This window comes from Heliangelus exortis, chromosome 2, assembly GCF_036169615.1.
Source record: "Heliangelus exortis chromosome 2, bHelExo1.hap1, whole genome shotgun sequence".
NCBI classification, from domain to species: Eukaryota; Metazoa; Chordata; class Aves; order Apodiformes; family Trochilidae; genus Heliangelus; species Heliangelus exortis.
Window position 1 is genome coordinate 31109310 of NC_092423.1, and position 14896 is coordinate 31124205.

Here is a 14896-nt window from a genome sequence, read left to right on the forward strand (position 1 = left end):
ACAGGCTAGAATTTGCTCCTAAAATTCAGGCAAATCTCTTCAACAGGAGATAAAATATTGGTCTAAAATACAAGCACTGCTCGCTCTCCCTCCCACCCATCACAGAAGCTGAGTCAGCAGATCAGGACACCAGCTCTGTCTCAGAGCATGTTCTCATGCACAGGCACAGAGCAAATTGTGAGAAGAGAAGGCTACCACAGCATCAATCAGCCACTGGCAGATGAGCAAGGCAGATATCTGGAGGGCAGTCACCTTGGCAGCCTGCAGTACCAAGCCTGCAAGTGCTTACCAGTCAAGCACTTCTGCAGCACTCAGGCCGTGGTTTGGGGTGACAGGAACCGTGACTGGATCAGCTGCTGGTTCAGTGGAGGCAGCCACGACCTGACCTGACCTGGCAGGCAGCTGGCAGTAACAATACCCAAAAACGCAGCAGCAGACTTTGTGGAAGGCTACCTGCATCTGACCTGCAATTTATCACAGCACAGACTGACGCAGCATACACAGCAAGATTATAAGGAGCAGAGTTGTAGGTAAGGTAACAGAAGCCAAGGAGCTGAGGGTTGCAGGCTGAGGGCATAGGGCATGCTCTGCCCTGCGAGGAGGCTCCCTTGCAACCCAAGCGGTTCTTCTAAAAACCCAAGCCTTTTCCTGTAGTTCTGTTTATATTACACCATCTCCAATATATACAACCTATTAAATTATATTTACTTAGCTAACTTCCACACCTTTTCCCTTTCTCTTTCCTCAGATTTGGATCACAGCTTTCTTCTGCCCAGTATTTTCTTCCCTAGAATGACAATAGAGCAGATACAATAAAGAGGTGTTACCAGTCTTTGTTCAAACTCTCTTTGTTCTGTATTTCAGCTATTTACCTCCTGCTCAGAAGTTCCTGTTTTCCCACTGAGGGGGGGGAAGGGAAGGCTGTGCCGAAGGTGGCTTTTAGTTTAAAAAGTCTGTGTGCAGATATTTAGTACAATTTCCCTTCAAAGCATGGTATTACTAGTTTCAAATCAAAGAAGGAAAATTCTTCAGAGAACTCAAAAAATCTTACTACAAAAGTAGTATTTTGCAGGTACCCCTTTCTCTATGTACCAACTCTTCCCATGTGAAAATGCTCAGATCCACTCACACCAAAATCTCTGCTTGCTATCACGAACCATGGACAAACACAGAGGCATGTAGTGTCACTTCCTACTGCAGACATTATTGCCCAGACAGGTCTTGGGCAAGTAAAACCAAAAAAGCAGAAAGAAATTAGGCTGCTGAAAGGCATTGCTAGCTGGAAGCTTTGCTAGTTCACACCAAGGGAAAAAAAAGGAGGAACACAGCATGCATAGCGATTTGCCTTTGACACGTGAGTAGGCATATGTCATTTACTAATCCAGTGATAAGGCAGGAAAGCCATGGGAGACACTCATTTGTTGGACTGAAGAAACATGTTTAGATTGACATTTGTGATGTTGAGCTGTTTTGACATCTAAGAGTATCATAAGATTACAGGGAAGTGGATGTAACAGAATGACTAATGCTTCCTCAGGAAATAAGGTACCTACTTGTACTGTGGGGTAGGTGACCACAGGGTCATTTTAATGTAAATTACCCATTTGGGTTATAAAAGAACATGTCTGAGGAATGGATCTGAATAGCCTCCTCTTCTATCATCTGTCAGCTAAGCTGCTCAAGGCAAAGAAACTGCATGTATGAAATAGGTAAACAAAATGGTAGCACATTGGGGGGGAACCTTGGTAGTAAGCAGGTTAACTGTGACTTCAATTTTCCTAAGGTCAATTTTAGCACAGTAGGTCAACACAAAAACAAACAAACAAATAAAAAACAACAACAAAAAAAAACCCAAACAAAAAGGTAAGAAGTGTTAATCAGGATCTTTCTAATCTCAGTATAATTTGACAGCAAGTGTTCCAACAGGGGTATCAGAAAGGAAAGGTCCTAAAAGAGGTGATCTCCTGTTAGTCTAAAGCACAGAGCTGGCAAATGAAACAAATGGGGAAAGCTTCTGGACATACACTTCTCTTCAGCAGTGAGAGGAAGGAACAGAGCCACCCCTTTACCAAATGCTAACAAGTAGATAGGAAATTACCATCGGAAAGGAGCTGCTGATCTTTAGGAGCCCGACAAACACTGTAAGGGCTGATTAGAGTATACAGCCTTTGCAGTAGGTAGGCTTTCATGTTCTTTTTATTTCATGTGCCGGGATGTTGGGATGACTGAAGTCAGTGGGGAATTTGCAGGTTTTAATAGCATCAGAAACTGACTCATAATATTAGATCTTAGCCTGGTTTCATTCCCACTGGCTCATTTGGACTCTATTTGCACCCCTTCTCAGGGGCATTTTCTTGTTTGTGTACATTGTCTAAGTAATTTAACAGAAAGAGCAAGCACCACAAGTCAAAATTATGTGTTCTTTTAAAATGCACTTCTTTACCACGTTTTTTAGCCTAAATTGAAGCAGCATTTTGAAATACAGCTCTGTTTTTAACATGAAAATTACTTCAGATGTAGGTTGGTTTGAATTTTTTCCAGTCTAGCATTCCACTGTTCAGCTCAATAAGAAAGTGTAAATTAGATGTAACCAAGCTTAGAGAATTCCATTCTACTTATTGCTATGCACTCTGTTTAATTTTAACTTGAGTCGGTAAAACACTTTCTAAGAGACCCCATCTCACCTTAGACACATTATCTTGACTTGCTTACTTCAGGCAAACATTTCTTATATAGTCCTCTGTTATTACATCAGGAGGATGTCAAGTTCTTTGGAGGACTCTCTGGTCATGTGTCATGATTGCCAAAGTCTAGAAAGAAATCCTGAGTTTGAACAAAGTATTTAAAAACCTTATTCTCCTGGCTAAGATTCTTACCCTTTTTTGCTGAGAATACAAAAGGGAAAAAATCTTTGAATATACTGAATGGAATAATGAAGTTGTAATTAGTAACATAAAGAATTGTATAGCATTATTCCACTCTTGGCAAGTTTCATAATTCACTTACAGTTTTATAGATCTGTGTAATATATTCATAATTGGTTTTATATATCTTCAGATGGAGGTCATAATGCAAACAAAAAGCACACCTCTTGAAATAGGTCATTACTTTCCTCTTGCACACTGCCTTTTAAATTTAAGTCTCGTTACTGCAAGAATATACTCAAAACAATAAAATAAGGACTGGGGGGTTACCAAACAAAAGACAGCAGTTTTCCAATGACAAATACCTTTCTACTCAGTAGGAATTTTATATGGCATCCAAGTTCTGACAATAGCCAGAATCCTGTGCATTTGGAGAAGAAAACTAGAACATCAATATTATATTAGTTTGTACTTGCTATGTAATACCACAGGAAAGGAGAAATATTTTTTATCTTGGAGGTCAACCAGCAAGCCACAATAGTAAATAACTGTAGTAACTGTACTGCACAGTTCAATGAGCATGGCTTACGCACGTGGTGAGGCTTTGAAATATAACTCAGAAATCCCAGCAGAGATCCTGCTTTTCCATGTATCCTGATTTTCCCATATTGAATAACTTTTCAGCCTTTTTGTAATAGCTTTCATTGAGGTCATCAAACAATAGCGGTAGGTCTGACTGAAAAAAAGTCCACCCAGCACGCTCTATGGCTCAGAAAAAAAGCATTTGGTTATTTAAAATAAAACACCTGCCACAAGGCAAGAACCAAATATGTCACAATAAGCACCAATAACCTTCTACATTACTGTCTCACTCTAAGTGTCACTATACAATTTGAATATTCTTCTAAAATACTGCAGTATTTTTCATGGTTTCATATACCTGCATCTTTATGAAGCAACAAAAGATGGATGTCTCATACTGAGCAGGGCCTGTTCTTTCAGTTGCCTTACATCTCCTTCTCATAAGACCCCATTTTGCCAAGTTCTGATTCTTCTATGTTTTTACTTGTGTCAAGCCTGAAGAAGAGCAGTTTGGATGAAGATGATGCAAAGGCCTTGAGCAAATTGCCTTGAGCTGTTGGGTAAGGAAGGCTTGAAGGCATAAAAAAACCTGCAACTAAAAAAGTTGGAAATACAAGATTTGAGACAAAGAGATGGAAGAATACGCAAGAGAGAGACATCAAAACACACGTTGAAACACTTTTTGCTAAGTATGCAACAATGCTGGAAATAAAGTTCTTCACACACCTTCATTATATCATTAGTTAAGGATACATTATGGCAGAGCCTGTAATTACATGACCACAGACTTTCTCCTTTTCCACACCAGCACCTGCCACGCAGTGACGGAAGGCAGAGTCTTCTTCAGAACTAACACTTTCCACTCTTTTGCTTTCTCCTTGCTTACTTGCATGACCTGCAGACTTGTTGCTGAAGTGCAACTCTGGGCTTTATATCCACATGGGCTCTTTAAAAATACTTTGTTATCTGAATTACCTCACAGGTCACTGGTAAACTATTAAACACATCTCTGCGAGATAAAGTAGCATGGTACCTACCCCAACTTTACAGACCGTACACTAAAGTTAAGGTAAAAAAGTACCTGCCAAATTTCACTGGAGAGCTCCTTTTGCCTGCAGCACTTCACACAGCACTGCATTCTGCCTTTTCAGAACACAGCTTCTACTGACTTCAGCTACAGCCCAAATAACCATTTCTTTTGCATCTCAGATGCAAGGTGGGTGATGCAGAAAACAAGGACAAAAGCGAGCACAGCAAAACGCCAGGCTGGCTTGCTTCATCTGGCATCCCACAGGAATACTGTGGTACAAGCAGAAGATAAAAATCAGGCTTTCCAAGGAAACAATTAGCCAGGAGACCACCCCTTCTCTTTGAATTATCCCTTTCCTTAATCTCTGACATGCCTTCTGTATGCACTGGCAGTCCCAGGAACTCCTGGAAAAATTCTGTGTAATGTCAGTGACAGACATTTCTTGATAAACATAATATGATCACACAGGTTTTGGCTGGATTCCAGCATCTGCACACAATTCAATACCAAACCAACACTGCCAGGGTGAACACCAGTTCCGGCACTTCTTAATGTCCAAGGTGTTCAGCTATAATAATATTTTTAATGGCTTTGTATGTGCCTATGCATACACAAGCTCCTTGAAACAGCACACAATGCTACTGCAGGGTATATCATGCTTTAGAAATGAAACCAAATCAATGCAGATGCTGTCATTTTTGGGTGTTGTGAGATTGCTTTCCCCCTCTATCATGTATCACAGTTTATGTTTTTCAGTCCACAGCCATAGCAGCTGGCATCCAAGCATGGACTGATCCTCCCCTCACCTGCTCCTTGTCAGAGTCTGCCCTACAGTAGCTGTTTCCTGTTGGAGACAAGGCTGATTTTATCAGCTGGAGTGTCACTTTAAAGATACATTGCAGAAGTTTTCTTTTTGCTGGAGGCTTTGGCTTTTTTGCCTGTTCCCCAAGGCTTAACTCCTGCCTGCACTGCTCTATGCGTTTCCATTTTTAAATTTCACCTATGGTTTTTGGTACTCCTCTCAAAACTGTGCTGCCACATTCAGCTATGACCTGCAGCTACAGGTTCCTGCTGGGAACAACATTACTGTTGAAAGAAGATAATGGATGCCAAAAATATATATTAAAGGTACTCTTTCATGTAATCACAACACACACATAAACTAAAAGAAAAAAAAGGGAGGGGAGGGGACAGGGGATGGACCCTGTTGGTGGCTGTACAGCTTCCAGGCTACATAGATGGAGTCTGCAAAACAGTATCACCTTTAATATGTTTAAATTGAGGCCTGGACCTAGCATTTAAAGCTGATGATACAAACCAGTCTTGTTTTCAGGTATGAAACGAGGTTTCTTGTCAGCTTTCCTTTCAAGTTATGCACATCAGGCCACCAGCTAAACACAAGCAGCAATTACTCAAGTAGGACCAGAGAAGCTGCTTTCCCAACATGTCCTCTTTCCTGTCCTGTCTAGCATTTTTCAATGTATTTATTCTTTGTAACAAGATACAATATATCAAAAGACTGACAACACCTTGCACATCATTGCCACACTTACTTAGTTCATCCCAGTTCTACAAAATCTGATTTTAGCACATCTCGCATTGGACTAGAACCATTGGGGGTACCCAGGGCAAACTGCTGGAACAGCATCCCTCTAATGATGCCAATTTGTTGAAATATTCTTTGTTTTGATTTGAAGATTTTCGTCTCCAGCAAACTTGAAGTTGCATCAGCATCATCTGCACACCCATAACTTGCAAAAAACCAAAGAGTGTAAACACACAATATTGTGCTCTAACTTGGCAAAAACACAGTGATCTGGCAAAGCCTGGATTTGGTATTAATGAATGTGAAACCAAGGCCCCAGCCTCTTTTAGTTCATCACCAAAAGCTTAACACCAAGCCTTCCTTGGGTCAGACTCATCTCCACTGAAAGTAAGGGCCTGGTTCTTTCCTTATTCAGTCCTTCCTTACCAGTCTCATACCTGAGCCACTGCTTTCAGAGATGAATCAGTGCCAGCAGCTCCCATGGGAACTGCCTCAGGCCACATGAGCAGAACTACCTTGCCAAAGGTCTTGATGGACACTAAAATCTATTTGCTATTTGACCCTAGAAAATAGGGCTTGGTTGCCTCTGCAAGGACAGAGTTTCCACTGCTTTCCTGGAACTGAAATAGAAGCAAGTGCAGAAAACCAGTGTTACAGAATGTATTTCATCCAAAAGTAAAATGAAGCTAAAAAATTACAAACATATATTTTTACTTTTTTAATTTTTTTTTTTAATTTATTTTTTTATTTTAAAGCAGGACTGAAACTGATTATATGGCACTATTATTCCCAGGAGAGAACAGGGAAGAACAATGTACTGAATAAGAAGGCACTCACCAAACAAGAGCAGCGCATTATAATTCCTGCTACATTTCTCATTTCAAGGGCTCAGAGTCCCTGAGATAATTTCTCTGTGGGCCTGAGAAGCCCATTTTTAAGAAAAATCCTTGAGCCACCACTGCTCTAACCCTGCTGGATGTTGCTGTGCAGCTAGCACAGGACAAAGAAGACACATCCACAGCGTACACAGGGATGCAGGAGCTCTCCAAGCATCCCAGGGCAGGGAGTGAAACACATCTGCTTTTGCTATAGAAGCAGCACTTTGTTAATGGATCAAATAAGTAGTTGGGAACTTGGGGACCATTTATGATTTTGAAAGAGTCCTGTGTGACTCAGAGTCAATTAACTGTTTTGCCTTCATCCTTTCTCTGCCTGCATTCTCTGCAGCAAATATACCTCTTCATCATATATGGCATGGAAAACTTTTTTTAGCTAGGCATACACAACTTTAAGATCTTCTAATATGAGGTTTTAATAATGTGTAACAAATCACGCCAAGCAGAAGACAGGAATCCCAGGGCAGAAAGAGGAAAAAAAAAAGATTATTACATGAAGAGAGAAAACAAAACAAAAACGAAACCAACAATCACAAAGAAAAGGGACACAGACAAGTCCAGAGTTTTTATTAATTTTAAGACAAGATGCAGTATCTCCATCATTTGTTGTATCTGACAACATCACTGACTTCACAAGCAATTCAGTTTCCAACAGTACAATTATCCAAAGATGAGGCACTTCTGGGAGGCACTTCCATAGCTTCTGTAATGATTTTATTGGACCAGCAGGCATGGCTGCAAAAAGGCAGTTTTCAGGGATGCAGCCCCAATCTCTTTCCAACTATACCACTAAACTTTGTCATCATAACACAATGGTTTGAGCCTCAGCAGTCATCTTCACAAGTCCCACACCCAGCCACAGCATCATGCTAAAGCTAAGCAAGAGCATAGGAAGCTGCAACTGTTCCATTAGGACTACTGGGCGGGCTGCATGTTTCACCAACATCAGGACACAGGGTTCCGAAGGCCAAAAAAAATATTTAAAATTACATTTGGGTTGCATAAGAATTCTTCTAAGTACAAAGGAAAGAAATTGTTTCCTAGAGTTTGGGAGGGGTGAGGGAGAAGGAACTATACCACATCCATTATCCACCCAAGAACAAAGTTTATGTTTAAGTATGTCTTCAAAGCATTCTTCTCATTAAGAGATGACATTTCACACATATTCCATGTTAACCTTGAGGTCTTGAGAATATTTAGCATTTTTTACCTTTTTAAAATGTCTGTGTTCTGTCTGAGTGGCATTTTCACCCTCTCACCATGTCAGTCTTAATACTGCTTTCTATCTGCACTTGGAGCACATTCCAGACAGCACTTTCCAAGGCTTCTGTTTTCTCGTGTCCTCCAAGAAGCTCTCTCTTTGCAACGAAACACCCTGATCTTGCCCAGGAAAACAAAGACCTTTAAGGAAGCAGAACTTTAAACAATGATACAATCCTAGAGGACGATGGAAATAATATAGATGCATGTATCCACTACACTAAGGGTTAGCAATGGAACAACTGCACCAAAAAAAAAACAAACAGGAGAACAGAAACCTGACTTTGTATAGCCAGTTTTCTTATTCATGGACAGGAAGATGAAGCTACTGGATGAAGTGGTTGTCTAATACAGGATATATTTTTTTCATTCAGTAATTCAAAGAGAACTGTTTTAAGACACCTTTTCTAGGCAAAGCACTTGGTCAATCCATCAAAAGTTGTCTCAGTCTTGTAAGTCATATGCAGGATGTGCAGCAAGAGCGTGGGATCTTTACACAAAAATCTCTGAACTGCAGTCAGAGAGGCCATAAGACTAAAAGAAAAAGCTAAGTGCAAGGAGAGCTTAAAAAAACAAATGTTCAGTTTTTAGCTTCTTCACAGTAGATGGTCTGTACTACTTCTGGTTTTCTTAACTTTTACATTTTATTGTGTAATTTGATTTATATGATATGATTTATAGCGTAATTCAAAACTGGAATATCTGTAGAAGATTGTGATATAGCTCTTAGGAAAAAAAAAAGAGAAAAAAGAAAAAAAAGAAAGGGGGAAAGCCTATTTAACAAATATTTGGACATGTACAGTTGTTCTGGGTTTGGTAACCTCAATATTTTAAATAACATGAACTTTCAACATTATTTAATATTTTGAGGGCCTCCACTTTAATAGAATAAACAAATTCAACAATAATTTCTTTTCTTAACTAAGCCTTCAAAGGTCTTACATTTGAAGAATAATTAAATAGTGATCAAAATTACCAGAAATGTCATTTTGAACCATAATTTCATGTGGTACAAATAATGTGAATAACCACTTATCAGGCTTCTTTTTCAAGTATGCATCTTACTTCTAGCATTTCACTCAAAGAAGAATCTGCATAGAATAGCATGAAGAAATGTAACTGTAATTGCAATTTACTAAAATTTGCACCATCACAAGCTTTTGCTTGCAGCAGCAATGTAACAGCCTTCCAAGGTATGCAATATGTGTTTTTGTCAAGAACAAATAGTCAACACAAGCCTTAAAATTAGCAGGGCAAGTTTCGTGGGACACTGTATCTAGCAACATACTGGTGTGAAGCAACAGTCTGAAGGAATCAATGTCCTTCTGCTAGAGAGTAAATATTTTTATAACCACATCCATAGCAACCACAAAACTCTCCACTTTTGCAAAGTGATCCACAATGCTTGACTTCAGAAAACGATTTAAAGCTCTGAGAAGGTATCACTAGCTACCATTTATCTTGTCCATAAAATTCCCAGGAAGACAAATATATAGTCTTTCTTGTCAATCATTGTACAGAAAAGAAACACTTGAAAGACATCTCATGAAATTGCTATACTTGCTTCTTTTGAAAATACAAATCTTCCTTGAAGATAGTGGATTACACTGTAGGACTAAGTAACAAATAGGTTATTTTTTTTTATTGCAGTGTCAACTCAGGCGATCCACATGTGAATTAAAGATTTTATGTAACACCTCTTATACACTATTTTTTCACCAATAGATCTCAGTGTGTCTTACAAAGATATGTATTCATATTCTATGAATGGAGAAGTCATTCAGTGAAGTTAGAGAGATGCAGATAAATTCAGTGTGAGTAGTTACGGGACATCTAAGGCCAGGGCATCCAGTTCTCCTGAGCCAGAAGCCCCTGTCCTATTCAGCAAGCACCATGACTTCTGTATATAAGTAATTCAGACAAGATTCCACACATCAAAGCTGTGCTTTATGCCAGTTGCCAAAAAGCCTCTCTCAGAAATCCAGTGGCATTTTCTAGTTTGCTCTTTGTGCGGGAATAAACTGAGCCTGGTTCTTTCCAAATAAGTGGGCAGGAAACCTTGCACACCCTCTGGTCACGCAGGCAGATGTAGAAGGCAATGGAAATCTGTCAGCACCAGGTAATTTAGCCTACACTTCATGCTGCAGCTCTGTGTTCATTCATACTAGACGTGTACAAATGGCCAAATGGCATTACAAAATTAAGCTGAACCAGGTGTGTGGGTCCATGACTCCATCACTGCTGAACACGCACAGTGAACCCCATCCCACATTTACACTGGCTGTAAAGCAGCTATGAAAAGGACAGATAATAGCTGATCCATCATAAGACCTGTCCTTATAAAGCTAACTCATTTTGAACAAATTGGAAGCAGCAGACTGAGTTAATAGCACACCAGTGCTTTGCAGAGAATCATTAAGTAAGAGCCACTAAGCTGAATTTACTATGCCACTCAACCATAGCCTCAGTGTAGAAGCAGGCTGGTAAGAAAGAAAACCCAAGAAAATCCACACAGCAGTCAATTCATCTTTACAGCACCCAAACTAGGGTGGCAAGAGCAAAACCTGACCACAATCCTTCAGTTAAGGGACTGCAAGATTTCACTGACATGTTAACTTTGTGCTTTCCCATTCTCTTTGGTTGAAGAATAACACAGATTTGCCCTTTGCCTGTTTCAGAGCCAGGAGTCACAGACTGCACTCCTCTTGCTGCATGCACATCCCTGACTGACAGCAGCAATAACCAAATATTTATGCAGCCCCAGAGTGCAAACTCACAGAACATTTAGTGCTGCTGTTTAACACCTCTAGCTTAGCTTTCCAATAGTATCCCAAGGAACACGGGGTTTGGCAGATGAGTAGCTGCAGTGAAAACAGATACTACTGAAAAGAGTCCTCTTCCCTGTCCATCTCCCAGATGTCTCCAGAGCAGGGGCAGGAGCAGCAAAGGTATGCTCTTATCACAGCTGCTGCACTTCAGAGCTTGGTGCTTAGACAGAAAATTATCTGTCCAGTCTTCTGACTCCTGACATACAGACACACATTAGAGTTTGTCTCATTTACAGGTTTGCAAAAGGATTGTTCTGTGAGCTGGGGGATCAGTACTGCAGGTCAGGAACATCATAAAGAGCTAATCTGTGCAGACAAGCCACAACTTTCATATACATAGGATGACGGGAACATGCAGTAACTGACTGATGTTGGGTACACAACTCCCATTTTTGCTGAATACGAACGGCCAATTTTGAAATAGAGATCTTGTGTAAAGCTAGTCATGCTCTCCTAAAGCACATTCTTTCTCAGAAGACAAAACAAAACAACCCAATATACAGAACTGCTGAAAAAGGTTTGACCGAAACCCGATGCCAAACATAAATACACACATACATATGAAGTCACTTACTTGATTTTAATAACTGGTTTTATTTCAGTTAATTCCACGTAAAGGTATTCACTAATACGTTCTTCTTTCCCTTTAATTTCACAGAAGAGCTATGCTATTTGCTTTAAAATAAGTGGGGTTAAGAAGCAGAAATAAACTGCTTTATTGCTTTCAACTTGGTAGTAAAACTGCCCTCCATTCTCTCAAATACATCAGCACAAACCAGTATAAGTTCACCTGCATCACAGACTTCTGTCAGCTCCCTTCAGTTGGCCAGGAACTGTACATCTTGGCATTGTTGATCAATAAAAATACATACGTGGAAGCCTGTAGTGCAGAAACAACTCTATAATAGCCTGCAAAGTGAGGGTACACTGAGGTTCTCTCTGGCACTGGTAAACATGTTCTCAAGTACTTATGAAACTTAAACAAAAGCTGGGTCTAAATGTCAATAGTCACTCAAGCATCTCCAATGTTGGCTAAAGAATATTTTTATAATTATTGCAGGTGTCAGGCACAGCTGGTAGGAAACAAAATCCCCCTAAAAACCATCATCACTCTGTTTAGAAAGGTAGGCTACAGAAATCATCACCTGTCAACACAAACTAGAAAGCAGCTTCCAACAAGGAGTAAGCAAGAGCTTGTCTATGCCCCGTGGCCATTTAGTTCCACCTAAGTGCAGCTGATGCATATTCACTTTCAGGCTGAATATACAACATTCCAGCAGGGCTTGAGAAAAGCCTTGGGCACTTCTCTAATAATCTGCATTGGGATGACTCTTCAGATAAAGCATACAAAAGGTTCATAATTCTGTTGTAATTAATAACTGAGAGTTTCTTCCAAAAAGTAAGATTTTATTCACAGATCAACGGCATCCCCTGTATTTAACAACTGAAACAAGCCTACAATCACCTACCTACTAAAGTAATCCCAACCATGCCAGCACAGCAGCTGGCATCTCGATGCTCATCCTCTGTTTCTGCCACAGGCCCTCCAACACATGTCAGCCTGAAGCCTCACTTGCCCATTTTAACTTTGAAGTCAGCAAGGCCAACAGCTCTGGTGGAAACACCACCTCTTCTAGCCTTAAAAATGAAATTAATCCTTCAGGCAACCATCAAAGCAAAAAGACATAGAAAACTTGAAAAAAAAAATACTTGAGGCAAGCAGCTCTTTAAGTTCCATAGCTATTAATACTGGAGCAGACTTGAAAGAAAGACATTATTTTAAAATGGATTTTAACTCACGAGATGCTGAGTACCTATTGCTTAACACACCAAGAGCAGACAGGCCTGCTGAGGGATGGATCCCAGCGCCGTGTTGCTCACTGCCTACTACTGAGAGAAGCGGCTGAACCCAACTCTGTTTCCTTACACTTCATAAAATCACTATCAAACCCAAAAGGTGTTAGTTGTCATCTTGCTCTGCCCAGATGTATCTAATCACTAAGAACATAAGGATTTCTTTTTAAATTGATCTACAAAATGAGAATAAGTTTACTAATTAACTCCCAGAACACAGTTTTATCTGTGAGCGATACGGTACGAGGTGTATACATCCAATGCAGTTTAAAAAAAGACACCAAAAAATCAACAGTTCCCAGTCTGCCAAAACTTGTTTTTTTTCCCCACTACGAGAGGCGACGACACCACAAAGCCCTGCGGGCGACTAAAAAAAAAAATAAAAAAACAACAACAAAAAAAGACTCCATGTACCCTATGTTACTTTTGCATTTGTCGATAGTTTCGAGGCAGCAGAGCTGAGTCAACCCCCCGTAAAGCCGCCCGTGTTTCCATGCCCTCCCTTCCCTCCACTTCACCTGCCGGTTCCGACCCACTCAAGCCGCGACAGGTGACGGATGAACCGAGGGGACAGCCCAACCTTTAAAACACAGCGGGAACTCCCTACAGCGCTGACCCGAAAACTTGCCGAACCCCCTGCGCCGGCACGACTCTCCCCCCAAGACCCTCCGCGCACTCCCCGGCCCGGATCCTCCTCCATCTCCCACCGCCGCCACTCACGATCTCGGTCACCATGAGGAGCCCGGGCAAGGTCCGCAGGAACTCCTTGTCGTAGGCGAGGGTGCTGGAGCTGGCCGACAGGTTGGCGGTGAAGGAGCTGCTGGTGGTGGTGACCGTGTGGGAGCGAGGGCGCGGCGGCAGCTCCTGAGGCGGCGGCACCGGCGGCGGCTCCATCGTCAGCACCCGCGGGGCTGCCCCGGTACCTCCCGGCCAGCCCGGAGCCGGGCGGGGGGCAGGAGGCGGGAGGCGGCTGCCGCCTGACGGGTGGCGGGAAAGGCGCCACCGCCCTCCGCTTTGTGTGGCCCCGGAGCCGCGGGCAGCCCCTCGCCTCAGCGCAGGGAAGGAGGGAGGGAGGGTGCTCGGCGCCCTGCCCCAGGCGGAGAGGCGGGCCCGGGGGGGTGCCCGCCCGCCTAAGGAGCCTGCCCAGCCCTCCTCCGGGTTCCCCCGGGGCGGGAGAAGGGCAGGCGCCTGACGGGGAGAGTTCTGGGAGGGAGCCCGGCAAGGACGGTGTGCGGGACCCCGGCCTGGAATTTGGGGGTGAGGGGGATCCCCAGCGCTAGGGAAGGGCCACGCGGAGCTCCTGTGAAACCACCTCCTGACCTCCAGGACTTTTTGACGTGCAGAGGCTGTGAAGATGATGGGAGAGAGGGCTGGAGCACCTCTCCTCTGAAGACAGGCTGAGAGAGTTGGGGTTGTTCAGCCTGTTGAAGGCTCCAGGGAGATCTTACAGCGGCTTTCCAGTACCTGGAGGGTCTACAGGAAAGCTGGAGAGGGACTTTTTATAAGTATATGGAGTGATAGAATGAGGAGGAATGGCTTTAAAATGGGAGAGGATGGATTTAGGCATTTCAGGCATTGGAATGGGCTGCCCAGGGAGGTGGTGGATTCTCTGTCCCTGGAGCTTTTTATGAAGAGGCTGAATGTGGCACTCAGTGCCATGGTCTGGTAACCACAGAGGTAGTGGATCAAGGGTTGGATTTGATGATCTCAGAGGTTCTTTCCAACCTGGATGATTCTGTGATTCTAGATTAAACATTATGAAGAAATTTTTCACTGTGAGGTTGCTGAGATAGTGGAAGAGGTTGCCCAGGGAAGTTGTGGATGCTCTTTGCACAGAAGTGTTCAAGGCCAGGTTGGATGGGACTATGAGCCACCTGTATGAGTGGAAATTGGCCCTGTCCATTCAGGGGGGTTGCAACTAGCTGATCTTTAAGGTCCCTTCCAGCCTGAACCATTCTATGCTGCCATGACCACATCTGCCCAGTGGTGAAGGTGAGAAGCCAAGCTGAGACTGCTCTTCTCTGGAAAAACATCTT

General features: G+C 42.3%; 1 protein-coding gene across 2 annotated transcripts in view; it reads right to left on the minus strand.

The window, feature by feature from the left end:
- The window catches only part of CMTM8 (CKLF like MARVEL transmembrane domain containing 8), a 36492-nt gene extending 22516 nt beyond the window's left edge, over positions 1–13976 (minus strand). Inside the window, exon 1 of one of the 2 annotated variants that reach the window (XM_071735437.1) lies at positions 13581–13971. In XM_071735437.1, coding sequence (XP_071591538.1) covers positions 13581–13754 — 174 coding nt within the window. In that variant the 5' untranslated portion in view covers positions 13755–13971. Of the gene's footprint in view, positions 1–13580 lie in introns of both variants that reach the window. The other variant, XM_071735436.1, reaches the window with a different exon arrangement.
- Positions 13977–14896: the final 920 nt, after the last annotated feature.